We start from the raw sequence: 20,235 nt of genomic DNA, 5'->3' as shown, positions 1-20,235 counted from the left end.
GCTGTTTTTTATTATCAGGTGATCTATCAGTTGTGTGCATGCTCTGACACATCAGGTCCAACTATGAGGTATCTGAGGACCAGTCAGGATTTCTTGTTCACTCAGCTGCAGTATTTGCCGTTTTCTATCAAAGGTAATTTTTATGCTAAGATAAGATTGTGCGTGCTTAAAATTCAAGCAATTCATGCATCTTTTGACTCCCTAGGAATCACAGAAGAAGCATAGGTAACATTCTTAAACTGAATTACTGCTTCTGCTAACCTTTTAATTCTGCAAAGGTTGAACTCTCCTATTTAGGAAGTTCAAATTTTTAGTGCTGAACTTTTGTAAAAGAGTGTTAGTTTTGGAATGGATCAAGTCTCCAGAAGCAAATCCTAATCTATTTCAATAATCACTGTAGTTTTGTTCGACTCTGCTAAAGAAAAAAAAAAAAATTTTTGGAAAGTGAGAATGCTAAGAAGAACTGAGGGAATAGAAGTCTGTTATAGAAGTTGTAACCACTTCTATCTTCCCTTCCTCTGAATAAAGTACTGATGGCATTAATTGGAAGTTAATAGATGTTTAATGTTTCAGCCCAACATTTCTCAGCTGTCTTACACTGAATAAATGTACTTATTCACTTTATCAGATGCTTGACCACTAGTCCTTTGTTAAATGATAAGTAAACTTGGCATTTGAATACATGTATCCAGCATGGGTAAAGCACTTTAGATGACTCATATAACTTAAGAATCTAAACTAGATGAGTATAGAATATGAAGATTCTTGGAGACCCATGTTCAAACTTATCAACTTTAATTAAAGTTATTGTTAATTTTGGGTAAATGTGTGATTATTTTCACTGAAATTCAAAGTGATCCTATTTGCTTATGAAGCACTGCATTCTCCGCAATGACTGTTAGAACCAGTTGTATACAGAGTTTTTTGTGTATGTGTATACTCTTAATTTAATGTATGTGTATGATTTGTTTTCACAATAGCCACATGTTCCATTTAATGGCTTTTGTCAGATCTCTCAGTCCTTTTGTCTTGTAAACAAATGGTGAGCAGATAATAAGTAATGACATCCTCTAAAAGTTTTCTCAAGTGAAAAATGCTTTCCTTGACGTAGGTAATACTATTTGTGTTCAATTTTATAATTGTTTCCTTATCCCCACCCAGAACATGAGATTTCAATGCTGAACCAAATGTCTTGGCTGATGAAAACTGCAGCTATAGAAATGCGAGTGACATCGCTGAACCGCCAGCGCTCCCACACACAGAGACTGCTGCATCTGCTGCTTGATGACATGCCTGTGAAACCATACTTGGGTAAGAGGAATTTACTGTGAGAGTAAGCAAGCTGGAATAAATGAAAGTATGAGAGACTTTATTTGAATTCTTCCCTCTCTAAGTCAGTTCATTTGTTGTATTGGGTCTGGAGTTGCCACTGGAGAGATAGGAAGAAAGGTGATGGTGGTTGTAGACTCCAAAGTTAAGTAAGTCAGGGCATCTTCTTGTTGTTGCTGATTTGTCTGTGTTTCATTTTTTAAGCATCTTCATGTATACACTGATATAAAAAATAAACATTGTTTATGGGGTAAGAGAGGGGAATATAAAAAGAATAATTAAAATTATAAAGTTATTTATTTTGGGATGCTATCTATAGTTGTTACTGTGTAGAGAAGGTGGAGGGTCTTCCTTGATAGATAGTTCTAGACAGAGTTTTCTCAGTCTTAACTTCTGTCTGTGTCACACATTTTCAGCTCTCTCTCACAGAAGATAGTTAGCTACAGGTTCATTTGGCTTTTGACATAATATCACAAAAATGGTATTTCATCCCAGTGTGATGTAAAATGCAGTGTTAAATAAAAAGGCAAGATAACAGAGTAGAAGTGAATCAAGAGAAATGGAAACAGATGGCAATAAAACTCTTTACATGAAGAAAATAAACAGAATAACTGAAAGATACCATAATGGGCTGCAGCAGTATGGTGTTTTTGCTCACTTTTATAGGTTTGAACACTGTCTTTTCATACTTGTGGAGATGTGAGTGTGGGAAATCATGTCCAAATACCCTACTCATTTTACAGTGTTCATCCAGCTGTGTTATGCATACTGGAGGGCGGGGTGTCTTTTTAGGCATTTCTAGTACTGTCTAATCTGTATTTGATAATTGGCTAGCTTCTGTGAGATAAGTATTGTTTACATTTTATTAACAGTCAAGGCTATATTTATTTGTATTAGAAGACTTTGATGTGAAAGGTTTGTCAGTGTGTGTTTCTCTGTCTTTTTCAGTATTAATAAAGTAGGTGGTATTTTTCACTTAGGCTTCTTTTTCTTTTTTTTTTGGTTTATTTATTATGTTTCATTACATTCAGCTGATGGTGAGGGAGGATTGGAAGATGAAAGTCGATCAGTCAGTGGGTTTCTCCACTTTGACACCGCTTGCAAAGGTAAGCATTATATTATGGCTTTTGATTATTTCTCAGTAATGTTTTTCTCATCCTGAATGGGGGGAGGGCCACCTCTAGAAAGGACATTTTGAAAAAGAAAATATAGACTTTATAAACAGCAGCAGTACATGGAACAATTTTGTTTGGGGGGGGATGTTGATGTAGATGGTTAGAGTGAGTGGAAAATACTGAACTGGAAAGGAAGTGAGAAGAGTCTGTTTAAGTATCTGTGGAAGGGCAGAATGGGGGGTGACAGTCTATAGATTTACTGCTAAGAGTAGAAAGAGTTGCTAAGGCTGAACATGTATTTTCATGGCAAAGAATATAAAATCCAAGTAAGTAACTTCAGATTCCTTAAAATGTTTCTAAGTTTCAACAAAAGACTGCATGGTTCTCATAGAAAATCAGCCTGCTTTGATTTAGAAGAAAAAATTAGAATCTTGTATTTGTAAATATTGGATTACATTCATACGTAACAGGAGAACAATAGAGTGTAACACAAGTTAAGAATTTAAGGCTCTAGAAAATCTTTTTAAGCCCCTTATATAGATTGATAGCAGTTTCTGAGGATCCAGTGTTTTCTTTTGAAACGTCACACATTTAAGATTTGGATTGACAAAGGTAAATTAGGCTCCTATTGTCAGGGTGATTTTTGTTTTCCTCTTGATATTTCTGAATACAGTTTGAATTGATTTACATTTCCAGTACGCAGGAAGATCTTAAGTATCCTGGATTCAATTGACTTCAGTCAGGACATTCCAGAGCCTTTACAACTGGATTTTTTTGACCGGGTTCAGATTGAGCAAGTCATTGCTAACTGTGAACACAAGAATGCACGTGGACAAGTGGTTTGCAACGTCAAGGTATGCAGTGTTCTATATTCTCAAGTTGCATGTGGTATTTTATAGCTTAGTAATAATAATAATAATGACCAGTGTATTAATGATACCTTGAAACTTGCTTTCACATAAAAAGTATAGCTGTTTCAGGTATGTGCATGATTTATGCAGGTATTTTTTTTCTGTATTGCACACACTGATTTCTCATTTGCAGTAGACCATTTAAGACACTCCCAGTAAATATTTTCTATCTTAATGTTTTCCCCATCTTGGACACACAAGTGATACTGCAGATATGATATCTACCTTATGTATTTAATTGATCTCCAGTACACAACTATGTAGTACTATATATGTGTACACAATTATGTACATTGTGTACTGCAGTAGTTCTTAGAGGCTTTAAGATAGTGTCACATTGTGATGAGTACTTCACAAGTGTATGATAAATAGTCCTGAAAAACTTGTGGCCTGATAGACAAGGGACAGAGCAGGAGTGGAATGTAACATAAAGGTGATCTTAATGGTGATAGGAGTGCAGCTATTCCATTTTAGGAACCAGCTGTTCTGTACTGTAAAATGTATTTTAGGCTTGAGAGGAAACAAACCCTTCCTTCTGTGCAAGAGGACTATAGTGGAGATTGAAGAGGAAAGGGAGAGTGATGTTGTTAGAAGAGCTCATGAAAGGACAGAACAACTTAGGACTAGAAGGAAATGAGTGAGTGCAAAAAGAAGTGCAGTGATCGGGGAGAGAGACCAGACAGGTAAAAATACTGCCATTAGAGAATGAAGTATGGGAGAAACCCAAAAATGAGTAAAACTTACTTGAAACTTGGTCCTTCAGTTGCATCTGTCATTATGTAGCCATGCCCAAATATTTTTAGGAGGGACAAATGTATCTTCCTTATCATTAAAGTTTCTTTTTTGATTTTTTAATTTCAGTACCTTCATAGAGTTCTGGTTGCAGAAGTCAATGCCCTTCAAGGAATGGCAGCAATAGGCCAGAGACCTTTACTTATGGAGGTAAGTACAGAAAAAGTAAACCACCGTTTGTGGTTGCTTTTGGTGGATTTCATATACTGTCAGGCAATAAGCTTTATTATGAAAGCTTGTGGATTTGTGTCTTACTGTTGAGTTAGTAATTCCTGAAGGAAAAAAACCCAACAAAACCAAGACAGTAAAATTTGATAATTGCTGTTCTCTAAACAGCAGACCTGAAATCTGGTTTTTTTTTTTCTTGAACCTTTTCCCTCCCTATTACTGATAACAATTGCACCCACTCCACGCTACAGAAAGCAGTAAGTACTGACGTCAAGTACAGTGTGCAGCAGCCAAATTTATCTTGCCTTTCTCTCACAGGGGTTGCCAATTTATTTCTCCTTTCTTCTACACAGCTGTAGTTTCAGTGAACTTGGAGCTTAATTATTTATGGAGGTTTCTGCCATCTTTTAAATATAGTTGAAATTGGCTAAATGGATTTGAAATTTGAAGGATGAAGAAGAAATGACAAACTAAAATGGGAAGAAAATGCACAAATAAACTTTTCATAGTTGTTTTTGTTTTGATTTTAAAGAGTATGTTAGAAAAGAATTTACTTGGTTAATTTTTTTTTTTTAGTTTTACTACAAACTTGAGATATTCGTGATGGAAAGGCTCTGTGGAAAGCAGCTCAGAAATGGATTGTCCTGTTTTAAGATGATTAATAGCAGCTTGTTTCTGATAAGCTGAAGACTTCCCACCCCGCCCCCAGACTATTACTAATAGATAAAATTGTCATTTTGAAATCTTTTTCATTAACTTCTTCTAGTATATTATAACTCACATTTTTTGTTGTGGGTGTTCAGGAGATCAACACTATCCTGCAGTATGTCGTGGAGCGGAACAAGCTGCTGCAGTGCCTCCATGCTAAGAAGCATGCTTTAGAGTCATGGAGACAATTGGTGGAAATAATACTCACTGCCTGCCCCCAGGATCTCATACAGGCTGAGGACAGACAACTGATTATCCGTGATCTATTGCAGGATGTGCATGACAAGGTAACTCTATACTGGTAACCAACCCTATCAAACTTTGTTGTTACATCTTTTTATGTGAAAGAGAAACTACTTTTCAAGTAGCATTCTTGATTGTAATAAAAAAAAAAAAATAATTGTCTGTCTTTAGTATTCTTTTTTCCGATTGCTAATATGCTGAAGTCAGATGCGCTGTGGACAGAGGGGATACTCTATACTTGCATAGCTACTGTTGAGCTATAAACCATATATTGAGAAATTTCAAAGACATCTCGGTATAATCCAGTATGATGGTAGTCTGGAAAGGGTATGTGAAAAGGAAATAGCCCATTTTGATGAGGAACACAGAAGAACTCACTGAAAGGATGCAGGCAAACAGTATTGCAGTTGCTAATTTATTGTCTTTAGATGACTCACTGCAAATCCTACTGCTGCCTCTTTTGAAAAATGAAAGAGTTGAATGAAGCTTCATCATAGATAAATTGAAGATTTTACAATTGGAAGGTCATTTGGAAATGTGAGAGTTTGCTTTCTCTTAAAATATTTAATGTCTAGGTATTTTACTGCTGAGTTATAGTAATAATTTTTGAGACAGACTGGACAGTTACTACTGACTCAGCCATACTTAAAGACAAAAATTAATGAATGACCTTTATATTGTTTAGGGTATTGGACTTTTTTTTTGCTTTATTGTGAGAGTTAGGCTGTTTGTAGTTCTCCTGATTATACAAGTTGTGTTTTGAGAAATATTATGAAAATATGGTATTTTTCAAGCAAAAAGTAACCTTTTGGGGTTTTGTTATTTCCATTATTTTTTTCTGTAGGAGTTACCTAAAACCTATTTTTAGTAGAGTGCTGGTTTTGTTTTTTATGTGAACAAAACTGAAGAAAAAGGGAAACAAGGGAGGGGGCCTTTAGTAGCCAAAGGAATTTCTTTTTTTCCTGGAATCTCTACAGAGAAAAAAATTCAGACTGTGATTTTCTGTAACACTTCAGTGAAGATTTTTGTTAATGTGAGAAAAAAAATTATTGTTATTTTCTTTTGAAAATAATTGGACTACTATACTGAATGACTGTATTGCTTGAAAGGAAAGCTCCTTGAGTGTCAGTGATAAAGATAACAGGTTTACCTTTTAAATGATGAGGTGAACTAAAGAGTATGTGCTAACTTCTTGTTAGTGTTTCTCCACATTGTCTTAAATGCTGCTTTGATGCTCACCCCTTTGAGTTTTTTAAATTGTATCTTCACGTTTTTAATGGTCATAGTTTTCTTAAATAGCTGTAAAGCCAAGAGAATGTCAGTTGTGCCTTCCCTAACTTAGGTTTAGATATTTTACTAATAAGCAATTCACATCAGCACATTTCTTCCCTTTTCCCCATCCAGATTTAATTATCATCCTGCCTGTGATTTGTGTAAATAAAAACTAGAAGGCTAATATTCTTCTCAATTAAAATGTTTTCAACTCATCTTTCTGTACAAGTTTCTGACACTACTGATTTTGATGTGTTTTAAATGGTGTCATGTTAATGAAATCCTTATGCATACATAAATTAAATAGTTGTGAGAGGCTAAATTAATTGCTTTAATGGCTCATGAAATCAGACAAGTTTTCTACCTTTTTTTTCTTTTTTTTTTTTATTGCTTCGTTCTGTGTTAAGATCCTTGATGATGATGCAGCTCAGGAGTTGATGCCAGTGGTGGCAGGGGCTGTGTTCACCCTGACTGCCCACCTGAGCCAGTCCGTGAAAACAGAGCAGAAACAACCACTTGCACTTCCTATGACGGGACAGTCCCAATATGTCTTGATGCTGGATGGTTCTTTTACCTCATCACCTGGCTCTGAGAACATATCCACGGGTTTTGCTTCTATTGGTGACTCCTCCCTCCACATCATCTTAAAAAAGCTGCTGGATTTCATTTTGAAAACAGGTGTGTTGTCCTTTGCAGTGCGTGTGTGGGAATTCCAACCACCAAGAGTAAAAAGATGGTCTGAGCTGCTTCTTGTTAGTGCAATGAAGATTTTTATTTTACAGTCTTGTTGAGCTTACATGATTAATATACATTGAAGTCATGTTACTAACAAGAATAAAGTCATACTGTTTCTTTTATCTGAACAACAAGCAGCAGAGAGACATGTAAATGACTGTGAAGGGAATTCCATATTGCCACTTTTTGGGAGGAGCATAAACTTGCTGAATTTACTAATAAATACACTTTTATGCAAACAGTAGAACTCTGACTTAAGAAATCTAGTTGTTTCATTTATTTCTTCCAGGACTGCCATAGGAAGGTTAAATTAAGTGCCAGTGGAAGATGGCATTACAGAATTCACATCTGTTTGGTTTTAAATGTGAATGTTTCTTGTTAACAGGTGGCGGCTTCCAGAGAGTGAGGACGCACCTTTATGGATCATTGCTTTACTATTTACAGATTGCCCAGAGACCAGATGAACCAGACACTTTAGAAGCAGGTATTGTCCAACTGTATTATGGAGAAGAGCAAAAAAACCCCTGTTATTAAACCCTGAGTGGTACAGTTTCTGCATGCTGAATTGTCTTCTGGAAATAGAATTGTGTAGATAGAAAACATCTTACTCTAAGAGCCTCTGAAATTAGCTATTTATGCTAAAAGATGCAAATCATCCTCTGTCCTGACCTGCCTAGCTACATAGGCATTCAAAATGTATTGTTCTGGATGAGGACATCAAATTTCTGACCTCCAGCACTAAAGAAGATATTTCATTTGTGTCCATTTTAAAGCTATGCATCATAGCTACAAAATTGTCAAAGGACTGGAGATTACTTGTAACTAACTGTTCCCAGGTAGGTCTGACTGTAGAAATATTGCCCTCTCATCTCTATGATTGTTCATACCACAGTGATCCTGTTTAAAAAAACTACCACAATAAACCCAAAGATTATTTCATATTTTTCTGTTCCTTTAGCTGAAGACTACGAAGGGGAAAACAAACAAACAAACAAAAAAGTATCACTCCCACCCCCAAAAAAATAAGCAAAAAAAATAAGCCTGCCAGAGTTGCTGCTTAACCAAGAGAGCTTATGGTGAATACCACATTCTCTCTGATAATGGCTTAAATACCTGATTCATCAGTGTTTCTAATAATTATTTAATCTTAGAGCTTGGATAAGGATTGAAAAAGAAACTTGAGGCTAGTAACTGTGCATGCAGACCCCTACTGCTATGTGTCAGCATTTTGAGCTACAGTAGTAAAAAACATACCTACGAATTTGTTAGAACCCCTTTGTAGTTTATAATTATCTGGCTTTGGATTCAGCCCTTTCCCACTTAAGTCACCTTGTTTACTTCCCTCAAACTGAATGTTTTGGTCCCAGTGAAAGTTCTTAGGCCTAATAGATCTTCTATGTTACATGTACTGAATCTTAGAATTATTCTAAGCATACTGTCTACAAGGGCGGTGTATGTATACAGGCACATACCTTTTTTGTTCTGGCTGGTTTGTGTGTGATACTCAGGAAAGAATGGATTTGTAGGAAAACATTTGTGCTTCAACTGAAAACCTCAGTCCATTGTTTGGGGCATTTCAGTTGCAAGGAAGAGAGAATGCCCTGAAGGATGTAGCCTTGGCTGTACTGTTGATAAGCTAAATGCTAAGCTGCCCATCTTTGCATTTTTCATTTTGTGTTTTATTTGCATTTTTACAGCTCAAAAAACAATGTGGGAACGTCTGACAGCTCCTGAAGATGTGTTTAGTAAACTGCAACGGGAAAACATGGCAACTATTGAGACTTATGGGGCAGCTCTCATGGAGGTGGTCTGTCGTGATGCTTGTGATGGTCATGAGATAGGCCGGGTAAATAAATCTACTCCTTTGCAATCACTGTTGTTTTAAAGAGCATTTCAGTGCTGTGCAGAGAGGGGAAATTTCATGAGGTAGAACTAGAACATTTTTGTAGATAATCTCTTTCATGTTTTTGTCCTCCCTCTCATCCTTCAAGCTGTTGAAAGCAGGGGCATACATGCATATTATTTTTTTCTCAAAAAAGTTGTGTGTCCTATTGTTTAAAATTGAAGTTAGCAAGCACTGCTGCAAAAAATTGTAGGTGTGAACTACTGTGGCATTTATTTGTTAGTATTTTTAAATCATAGTCTTACTGGTTTATTTTCTTACTCTGAGGCGGTTTGGTGACCAGAAAGAAATAACTTCTGGAAATAACTTCAGTAGACAGGAATCTAGTCAGAATGCAAACTAGTTTGAAATAGTAATAGTGTTTGTAGTAATACTTCATGAAAATATTTTAGCATAGTTATTGGTCAACAATATCAGTATTTTGTTAAAGAATAATAAAGATAATTGGCTCATACTATACTAAAGAGTCAGGAAATCTTAAAGGACTTCATATAAAGAATTGCAATTGTAGTGCAGAAATGCATTCTGCTTTTAAGCTAAGCAGTTGCTTCAAACAACTTCTTTTCATATTTCTATGTATTTGTTAAAAATCTCATTGATCTCATAGATTTAATATTTTTTTCTTCCCCCATCCCAGATGCTGGCATTGGCTTTGCTTGATCGTATCATTTCAGTAGACAAGCAGCAGCAGTGGCTGTTGTATCTGTCCAATAGTGGTTACCTGAAAGTGCTTGTGGATAGCCTAGCAGATGATGATCTGACTCTTCAGAGCTTGCTCACACCTCAGCCCCCTTTACTTAAAGCGCTGTACACCTATGAGTCCAAAATGGTAATAGCACTTCAGAAATTATTTTGTGGCGTGGTGGGATTTTTTTTATTAAATAAAAGTTGTTTGAATAGACTTCACATTGATTGTACTCAGAGATATTTTACTAAAATAACAGTACTTGAAATTATGCTAAAATCAAGAGAAAATAATAGTTGTAAGTTTCATCATGAATGCCCAATACTTACCCTTCTCTGCTCTTCTCTAGGCATTCCTCACTAGAGTAGCTAAAAGTCAGCAAGGGGCATTGGAGCTGTTGCGGTCTGGAGTGATTGTGAGGCTGGCACAGTGTCAAGTATATGACATGCGACCTGAAACAGACCATCAGGGGTAAGTGTTGGTTCCCTAGATGATTTTGAAATTGTAACGTAGTCTTGGAAGCATATGGTATCTTCTTACAGCCACAAGTCTCGAGTAAATAATTTGTGGGTTTATTCTCTGTGTGTGTGTGTGTGTGTGTGTGTGTGTGTGTGTATGTTTCTTTAACCTCTCAGTTCAGTTTAAAACTACCTTTTATTGAGAGAAAATTCCAAATAAGTGGGTGTGAAGTTGTACTTCTATGCCCAGTTACTTTAGACTATATGAAAATGTCTTTGATACTTTAGATAGGAATGGTCTATGGAGGAGGAGGATGATGATGATTATTATTATTATTAAATAATTTAGACTATAATGTTTGAAAACCAGCCTACACTTTAAAATTATTTTTGGGGGCTTTGCAGTTGGTGAACAAAAAGTGTGGAGTTCATCCTTCCCCATAAGGCAGTAATGAGAGAGCAGTGAAGCAAATGTTTCAGAAATACTTTATGATGTGGTTAAAAAAAAAAGTCAGTTATATATTGCTTGACAAGTTTCCTGATGTGTTGCCATGTTATTAGTCATTGTGAGGTGACTAAGAGATCTCAGAGGAGGAAATTGCATATTAGGGGAAATCACCCTAGCTGATTTCAAACCTTGATCCTTGCTTTAAATTTACAGTTCTTGGTGACATACTGCAGGTTCAAACACTTTGGAAAAATTTAAGACTTCAACAAGTACTGTGTTTTAAAGTGCCAAATAGATGTATCATATAATTGTAAGATTATGTGAAACCTACAGGGCATTTGTAGAGGATTATATTTATTAGCTGCTTTAGAATTAAGCACACCTCTTCTTAAAATATTTGGGAATATTTAGTTTTATATGTAAGTAAAGGAAACATGTCATATTTCTGCAACAAAGTAATCTGATTTAATATGGTATGGTACAAAGAAGTAATTTTCTCTGCTTAGAGAAAATGTCTCACAGCAGCTTTCTAGGTAAATTGCAGCAGGTGTATCATAAATGTGTTGCTTTTCCAATAAAAACTCGGTTCAAGTACAAAGCTATTACTGAAATATGAATGTTTCCATGTTCTTGAGGGTGATTGTGTGTTGAGGCTCTGCCTCACTAGTCGGCTTCACTTTTCTTGCACTGTTTTTATCTTCTTATCTTTATCTTTCTTCCTTTTTAAACCTGTTAAGAATCTATGGAATGAGAGATCCACCAGTCTTCATTCCTGCTCCAGTGGAACGTTATCGCCAGATTCTTCTTCCAGCTCTTCAACTGTGCCAAGTGATCCTCACATCCAGCATGGCACAACACCTGCAGGCAGCAGGACAGGCAAGTTCCAAAACATGCTGGAGTAGCACTGCTACTGCTCATTCAAAGAAATTATGTGTCCTTTTGCTCTGAGAGTAAGCTTTTTCTAAAATACTATCCTTACTGGTATGGGAGATCACTTTAAGATTCTCCAGAAGTAAAAGCATTGCTTTTTCCTCTGCTCACTGCTAAATTTTTAGTCGTTCATATTTTCCCTTTTCTTTTTGTGGTACAGGTTTTGCAGTTTCTAATTTCCCATTCAGATACTATCCAGGCAATCCTGAGGTGTCAAGATGTTAGTGTTGGATCTCTGCAGGAGCTGGCTTCCTTGACAGGAATAATCAGCAAGGCAGCTTTGCCTGGTAGGAACTGTAGTTTTGAAGTCCTGTAGCCACATCTGCATGAATCTCGGGCTTGGTTTTCTATAAAGAAATAGTAAGATAAGATATGTAAGGGTATACCTACTACAGTACAGAATTTTCTTGACATGTAGAGCTCTGGGAAAAATAAAGAAATGTCAAATAATTGTTCTTGAAGTAAGTATGGTAGATTTGCAGTGGACACAGTGCCCTTATCCATATGCATTTGACTTCCCGTTTTCTTTTAGCTACCTGACAGTAAGTACTTTTTGTCTTTGAGATGACTTGCACATAGTATTGTTCAAAGTGCGTGTGGTATCTTCAAAAAGAATATTCATTCAGCAGATTCTGTGACTAAGGAAATGAAGGCTGACAATTATTTGCGTACCTGTATCTTTGTTAATGTCTTACCCATTTTTATTTATTTAAAAAAGGAAGTTTCTGTGGAGAAGCACTGTGGATTAGCATACTGACGCTTCTTTTGGGTGACTTATCTTCACAGAGGACTAATAATTACTGTGATGGATGTAGCGATTACTTCTGCATGCTAGAAAACTTGCTTACTATTTCAAAATAACTTCTCTATTTTGATTTAATGGCTGGCTGTTCAGGAGAGATGTCTGCCTACAATAGAAAGGAGTTGTAGGTTGAACCCAAACATTTATTTGCTTACAGTATACTGAGCTTTGCACAACAGCTGCAATTTACAGGCTAACCTCCCTTCCTCACCCCGCCCCCCCCCCCCTTTTAATTACTTAGCAGAACAGTAAGCTACATGCTGTCATGCATCTCCTAGTAGCTGCATTCCTATTTGAGTGTTTTCCTCCAACAGTGTGCAAAATCTGAGTTGTTACATTTGGCTGAAATTTTTCTAATCAGTGCTTGTATTTAAATGTGCATACTGCATAAATCTGGTTTATTTTAAAAACATGAAAACAAACCCCAGTTAATTTAATGGCTGCATCTCTTACCAGGAGTGCTAAGTGAGCTGGACATGGATGTTAATGAAGGGACGCAGATGGAGCTACAAGGACATATAGGCCGATTTCAGGTAGTGAAGTTGTATATTTAACACTGGTCCTTTTAGATTTGTTGTTAGATGGGTTTCCTCTTGGTTTTTTACTCTGACTAGTAGCAGTTATGAAAGGGATGTTTTCCACCATTAAGAAGAATATGTGGTAGTTTGTTTTTTGGGGGGGAGATGGAGGTGGTTTGTGTGTGAGTGCGGTGGTTTATGTGGCATGTGGTTTTGGTGGTTTGTTTCTTTTGGGTTGGGTTTTTTTTGTTTGTGTCACATGCCCCTCTCCCCCAGTTGAAAAGATAACGTTTGGTAACATCAGGGTTGCATCAGGGACTTTGTGTCCCTCCCTAGCTTAGGATTTACCTTATGTGGAGAAGAATTTGAGGTCAGCAGCAAAGCAGGTCAAGTAATGCAGAAATACTCTGTTACCGCTTTTGCCACAAGCATGTCTCCAGCTCAACAGCTGGAGTATCAGACATGCTAGTGTTTTATTTATTTCCTCCTTGTTTAAAAATAACCCTGACTTAGAAATCAGAATGAAAGCCAAGATAAACTAAGTCTTGCTCAACAGCTATCACTGCAGACCCTCTTTACAGCTCAGCATCCAGCATCCATCAATGTTTCTGAAGCTTTGTGGTCCATGTGAACAAGGACTTTCATAAGGAAATATTTCATTGAAAACTACCTGTAGAAGGGGCTGCCCTATCAAATATTTCTGGTTGCAAGAGGAGTGTTCTCTGTACACTTTGACAGAACTGTAAGGCTCACCAGCCTGGCAAAGTACCAAGCTGTAAATGAATGCTGTAATGCTGGGATACTTGGTATTCTGCTGCATCATGCCAGCAAGAAATTCCCATGGGAAAGCAGAAAGGTTGTTTTGTGTTGTTTTTGTTATAAGGTGTTTTAATTAGGTAGTTGGAAAACTGACCTGTTCTGACCAAAACTGTGTGAATCAGTCAGCTTTTTCTGTAATTTTTCTCTCTAGTTTGTCCTGTTATTTTCATCCAGTAATAAAAGGATTTAAGTGGTCTACTCTTCCCCAAAAGTAATTACAAAAAGATCTTTAATCTTTGATAAGTCTTTTTGCCTTTCCACACAAAACTGACGTACAGTCTGAGGCACTTTGGTGATCTTAACAGCCACATGTAAACTAAAAACACATTTATTGATTGTTACTTCTGTTTATAAAACTATTGAATTGGTTTTTGCACTCTACTTTTATGGAGGTTATTATCTTCATATTCAGATTTTGTTAGTTTGTCTATATAGGTAAAGTTGTTTTAAGTGGGAAAGGGTAAACCTAAACTGTCATTGATGCTAGTGAGTATAATAGTCTGGAAGAGACGTGAGATTAAGTTATGCACTTTTGAATTGCATTCATTTCTCAAGGAACTGTTTTAGGGTGCCATTAGTTTTTATATCTGGGTTAAAATATTGTGTTTTTTACAACTTCTAGCACTTTGTAAAATAAATTTATATGCATTGCTGTCTTGCTATTGTGTTTTAAGGGATAGGTATCACTTAAGTGAAAAGAATTGTGCATTTCATTTGTCGAGATACTAATTAAAATGTTCATTTCTTACGGCAGCGCCAGTGCTTAGGACTTCTGAGTCGGTTTGGTGGTTCAGACAGACTACGTCAGTTTAAACTGCAAGATGATAATGCAGAGGGAGACAGAGTGAACAGAAGGGATGAAATAGAGTTGGCCATGCAACAGGTAAGGACACAAGAAGCTGCTAGAACCTTCAGTCTCAAGTTGTGACATTCTTCCTGCTGCACAGATTTGTTTAGCTTTGTTGTACTTCCATATGCTAGCGGTAACACTCTACACTGTTTTTAGTTTGGTATAGGATCCCACATTTTATTTCTATTTAAAGTAAACCTTGACAATGTGGTTACTTAAATTTGCATTAGCAACCATTATTATTTTGGGGAAAAAATGCCGTGAACTTCGAAACCTTAAATTGATCAGCAATTTTCAAAATGAAGGGGGGACTTAAAATTGACCAGAAATTTTAACTAGCAGGTTTGGGAAAGAGGCAAGGTTGCAAGTCCTAGACCTGAAATAGAAAAGAGGCTCTATACCTGATCAGAAAAGAGAATCATCACATTCTGGTGAAGAGAGAAGGGAGCAAAACATGTTGTTTATTGACATTTATCCTTTTAAAATTTAATGCTCCAAAGCCTGTAGGTATTGTAACTGACATGTTGTCATTTTTTTTTTTGGCAGATCTGTGCAAACGTGATGGAATACTGTGAGTCACTTATGTTGCAAAGCGCCCCCAGTTTTCAGCACGCTGTTTGTCTGTTTACTCCTAGCCTGTCAGAATCAACCAACCGAGATGGGCCTCGTCAGGGTGAGACTTTTGGCTTGCTATTTCATGAGACTGAATGATGTGACATTTGGGCTAGGAGGAAATAATGAACCAGAGGCTGTAGTTTCACATACACTTTAAGTCACTTTGTGCCAGTACTGTAGCTGCCCATTTTCTAATTCTAGCACACATGCTTGCACAGCCTTGAACTGAGCCAAATCAGGAAACTAATCTGAGTTAAAACAAACGTGACCAAAAAATCTTTTTTAATTCACTTCCCATGGCAGCCTCAGAATCGCAAACGTCAGAAACAAATGTGTAGGTAAATAAGGAGCACAAGACAGGGGAAGGTGAGGATATTTTTTTTCCATAGAACCTCATTTATGGCATGCAAGACTTGTTTAGATGCTGACTGGAACTCTTCATTATGCCACATGGAAAGAGTTCAGTGTGCTATTATGCAGCTAAGCATTTAAAATATTTAAATAGTAAGTCTTCTGGTCTAGTTACATTTCGTGTGTACTGTACTATGCTGACTACCTTCTAGTACGGCAGTCACAGAACTTTTGCCTAGACTTTCACTTGCATTACTTCTGACACAGAAGCATAAAATGCACACTTGCCAGCTCTTTCACGTCTTTCACTACTTTATTGACAGAGAGCATACCTTATTGATTTCCTGTTCTTTTTTTTGTTTTGTTTTTAAAATTTATTATAACTTGTTCATCACCTTTTCTAGATACACAAGCACCGGTGGTCCCATACTGGCATTTGCCTGGCTTGGGCATTATCATATACCTGCTGAAACAGAGCACTAGTGATTTCTTCAGCTATTATGATAGCCATCGTCAGAGTGTTAACAAACTGCAGAATGTGGAACAGCTCCCACCAGATGAAATAAAAGAGGTAATAGTTCTTCTGACTGTATTGCTTGTAACTTAGACATAGCTGTAACAGAGACTCCAAAGCATCTTAGATGAGTAAATAGTTCCAGTTCTTGTGCATATTCCTCTCTACTGTTGATGGAGGGGTCCATAAAATGAGTGACCTAAAACTTGATGGAAGATACTGGGATTAACTTTGTAAAAGTTGTGATTTTCATTACAGTTGCTTGGGGATACATTTTATTTCTCCGTTTTTTGGTCAGCAAGGTTATGCAAATTCAAAATAGAGAGCGCAGTTTTGAAGAAATAGCAGCTGAGAAGGAAGTTCTAGATATTGATAAGTAATTTTATTTGCTTATTTCTTTTGATGCTCTGTGACTTGCTACAGTCTTATTCTTTTTCCTCTTCTTATCACAGCTGTGTCAGTCAGTTATGCCAGCTGGGGTTGACAAAATCTCCACTTCCCAAAAATACGTTTTGGCAAGGCGACGCCTGGTGAAGCTAATAAACAACCGAGCCAAGCTGCTTTCTCTCTGTTCTTGTATCCTTCTAAAATTAAAATGAGTCTCAAGGTGATGCTCCAGAAAAGCATAATATTAGGAACAGGTTCTCTTTACCTAGACTTCTGACCATTTCAAACAACACTTTTTGCAAAAAGGATATTTGAAGAACTGAGAATTAAATTATTAGAGGGTATTGTTCTGCTATTGTCAGAATGTTAGCATTTTCAAGTTGGTAATTCTCATCATGGAGACTCTGCTATGACTTTCTACATAATAATGGAGGAGTTATTACTACAGCCCAACTCTTCAGTATCCAGATCCACTAAACATTTGTATATGTACAAGTGTGGTGGAAGAAATATCTTGAAAAATAATTTTGAGGTGCCTATCAGAGCAACTGGGTTTTCCAGTCTTACAGTGAACCTTGCATAAACCTTATGTTATAAACACCAGTAATTCCATGGAAATAACTAGTCACGCATAAAATAGTCTGCAGCAGATGAAAATTTCCTCTGAAACCTACTTTGGGAAAGATGTGCTCTTGCAGACCTACCTGTTGTAACTTAAGATGTTACTGCTATCCCCAGCTTTATAACCTCTGCTTTAATCCACTGTCTCTGCAACTGAGCTGTCATTACAAATCCCATGAGCATTCATACTCTGCTCTGGTGCAGAGTGCTGGTTTAAAGCTCCTTCAGGGTGAGTAGCAGTCATTCAAGTAACCTAGCCAGCACTGCACTGAAGCAGGTAAGGAGAGTCCAAGCGTTCCATTACCAGGCCATAGCAGTGGGGGTGAGAAGCTTCTGCCTGAGGCGACACACAGGTGAGCTAACATCTTCAGCCATTTCAGAGTATGTAAATGTGCTCATACAGTAAACGTACAATCTAAAGACAACCAAGTGAGATTCCTTCACTTAGACGTGTCTACAGATACTATAGAAACATGCCTCTTCATTCTTTGGCGCCATCTGGAACACTATCTACTGCACTGCACACCCACTGACTCCCAAGACCCTCTGTTGTCCTCCAGGATGTCATTTAAAAAAGGAAGGCTGCGAGGTATTCTCAGACATCAAAGTGCCTTTGAATAACTTCTGATGGTTAACTTTAAAACTGATTTGCTACTATTAACATTTTTGCCATTTATATTAAATAAAAGAGATTTTGTTTTGGATTTGGCATACCTTTGGATTTTCTGCTGGAGAATTGGCAATACAAATATTGTTGAATCATAGACATAACCTCCAAAGGAAAGTAAAATTAATTAAAAATTGGGAATGGAAGGAAATCAAAGAGGGAGAAGTGATCTGGGGAGAAGCTTTTTGCTTAAAGTGCCATGTTGTACGATCAGAATTATTTATGGCTCTTAAGGTATTTTCTCTAAATCATTTATGCCAAAAAACCAGTGTTATTTCTAATGCAGAAATTTACTGACCAGTTTGGAACACTGCATTTTAAACTCATTGTATAACTTGATGTGGAAAAGATAGCATGGAGCATCCAACATAATTTTAACTATCATTTTCTATCACTAGATTCCTTTGCTTCGGAGCCTAACTTGGATTTCAGTAGTGGACTGAATCGAGTGAGCCAACATGATATAGAACAGGTGAGAGGTGCCAGTCTACTGAATAGTACAGGATGTGCTTGATTGCCATACAGCTATCAAGAGCAGTCTGACTATAGTTTTTCTATCATTGAATAACCTGTGGTAACACCAACAGGATATAACTTAATTTAGGATTAGTGAAATGTTGCAAAATTTTTTGGAAAGTGCTGTGAAGCACGTAGCAGTTGTGCTGCTGCACACATATTTTAAAGTCTTAATATAAAAAGTTAAATGAAAAATGAACTAAACTTATATAAAAAAAAAAATCATTCTTTTTCTCTTGTAAGCCAGTCAAACAGTATGTATTTTTAAGTAACAGCTCTCTGAAAACATCAGTGATCCTTCAAAGACTTGCAATATGAGGGCAGGATTCCCAATTTTCTGTGATCCTATAGCTGTTTACCACAGGTCAGCTGCAGCTAGGCTGTAGAGAAATGAGATCAAAAAGGGTAACAGAAACAGAGTAAGCTATAAAATGTGAATGCCAGCAAAAAAGTGATTTCTGCTTACACAGTGATTTAATAGTTTGTGTAAATTTGATGCAGAGGTGACAGGAGAAAAGATCAGTTTTATTAATAAATTCCACTGACATTTCCACTGCTGTTTGTGCAGAAAAAACCCTGTTGTCAAAGCCCTGTTCAGTCTCAAGTACCTTTATAAGATCTAGAATTATAAGAAAGGTAGTATGTGTGTTTTGTGATGAAGTATCTTTTTTTCATTTGTTCAAAAGTAAAATATACAGTAACATTTTGCTAAAATACTTAGAATGTAATTAATATTTTCAGTGATTGTTTACATATGTATTAATGAAAAAATGTTGTGGACTCTTAGTTCCTAAACGGCCCTTAAGGGACTAGGAAAATTTTAATTGAAAGAAGTGTTTGTATGACTGTAACAGAAGAAGCTGAATTTTATAAAGCTGTTTAATTCCTAAACTATAAATTTAATTCCTAAATTTAGAGAAGGCTAGAGAGGCTGTAAGGTGGTAATATTTGGGTAATGTGTAAATGCAGTCACCCAAAAACCTCCATAGAAAAGCTATCCGTTATATAATTTAGAGAGAAAAGCATAAGGGAAGAATGGAAGTAGTACTTATTAGGGGAGTCAGAAAAAACATTCTTTTGAAAGCGGTTTAGAGAATAAATTGTAATGAAAGGGTTAACAGGTAGTTGATGATGGATAGGTTGCTATACCAGAATGCGATTTTCTATTGATGACTGTAACAAATCTCTTGTTTCTCAGCTTCAGATTGAAGCCACAAACAGCTTTGGTGAATCTCTGCAGAAGAAGCTTTTGGACATTGAAGGTTTATATTCCAAGGTTCGGTCACGATACACCTTTATTCAAGCTCTTGTTAGACGTATCCGTGGTCTCCTAAGGATATCAAGGACCTAAAAGACTGATCCATGTTGCTTGCCCTTTGATGCAGTGCAGTAGGGCAGGCCTTCTGGATCATCAGATTTGATAGATCATACATTTTCTAAATAATGTCAAAAATATTTTGTTACTTTTTTTTCTTACCCCTATGGGTCAGTTTTGTCTATTCTTTCCTACTGCTTCCAGCTTGACAGGAAAAATAAAAACAATTCTTTAATCGAGTTATGATTAATGTAAAATTTCAAGCAAGGAAGAATTCTAACGGGGGACGTAAAGGAAACCAAAGAGTGCTGCAACTGTCATACGACATTTATGCTTTCAGAGAAAACTAAAATGTCTCTGTTTATGCTGTTCTTGCGTCACACATGGGGTTCGAGTTTCAGCATCCGATCCCTCTGGTGTGGATTCTGTGTGAAAGGGGATCGTTTTGCACTGTGAACTGCTTGCTTCTCCGCCCTCGTCCTGCCTTTTTTCAGCTGACAGAAGTACAAGCTGCTTGACAAGTCTAGATTTTAAAAAAATATTTTTTTGAAAAACAGGGAAAG

The 20,235-nt window shown here is 36.7% G+C and overlaps 1 protein-coding gene across 1 annotated transcript in view; it reads left to right on the top strand.

The window, feature by feature from the left end:
* Positions 1-19,911, top strand: part of NUP205 (nucleoporin 205) — a 52,762-nt gene extending 32,851 nt beyond the window's left edge. Inside the window, exons 23-43 of the mRNA XM_037387712.1 lie at positions 19-133; positions 1,162-1,311; positions 2,361-2,435; positions 3,141-3,298; positions 4,217-4,297; positions 5,119-5,310; positions 6,946-7,216; positions 7,659-7,757; positions 8,971-9,119; positions 9,814-10,005; positions 10,211-10,332; positions 11,505-11,643; positions 11,858-11,984; positions 12,956-13,032; positions 14,591-14,719; positions 15,233-15,359; positions 16,057-16,223; positions 16,619-16,742; positions 17,635-17,763; positions 18,240-18,313; positions 19,556-19,911. Of these exons, the coding sequence (XP_037243609.1) occupies positions 19-133; positions 1,162-1,311; positions 2,361-2,435; positions 3,141-3,298; positions 4,217-4,297; positions 5,119-5,310; positions 6,946-7,216; positions 7,659-7,757; positions 8,971-9,119; positions 9,814-10,005; positions 10,211-10,332; positions 11,505-11,643; positions 11,858-11,984; positions 12,956-13,032; positions 14,591-14,719; positions 15,233-15,359; positions 16,057-16,223; positions 16,619-16,742; positions 17,635-17,763; positions 18,240-18,313; positions 19,556-19,708 (2,850 nt within the window). The 3' untranslated portion in view covers positions 19,709-19,911. The remainder of the gene's footprint in view (positions 1-18; positions 134-1,161; positions 1,312-2,360; positions 2,436-3,140; positions 3,299-4,216; positions 4,298-5,118; positions 5,311-6,945; positions 7,217-7,658; positions 7,758-8,970; positions 9,120-9,813; positions 10,006-10,210; positions 10,333-11,504; positions 11,644-11,857; positions 11,985-12,955; positions 13,033-14,590; positions 14,720-15,232; positions 15,360-16,056; positions 16,224-16,618; positions 16,743-17,634; positions 17,764-18,239; positions 18,314-19,555) is intronic.
* The last annotated feature ends 324 nt before the right edge of the window (positions 19,912-20,235 follow it).

Source organism: Falco rusticolus, chromosome 5 (assembly GCF_015220075.1).
Source record: "Falco rusticolus isolate bFalRus1 chromosome 5, bFalRus1.pri, whole genome shotgun sequence".
Lineage (NCBI taxonomy): Eukaryota > Metazoa > Chordata > Aves > Falconiformes > Falconidae > Falco > Falco rusticolus.
The sequence above is the reverse complement of the archived record's forward strand: the minus strand, read 5'-3'. Positions and strand labels throughout refer to the sequence as shown.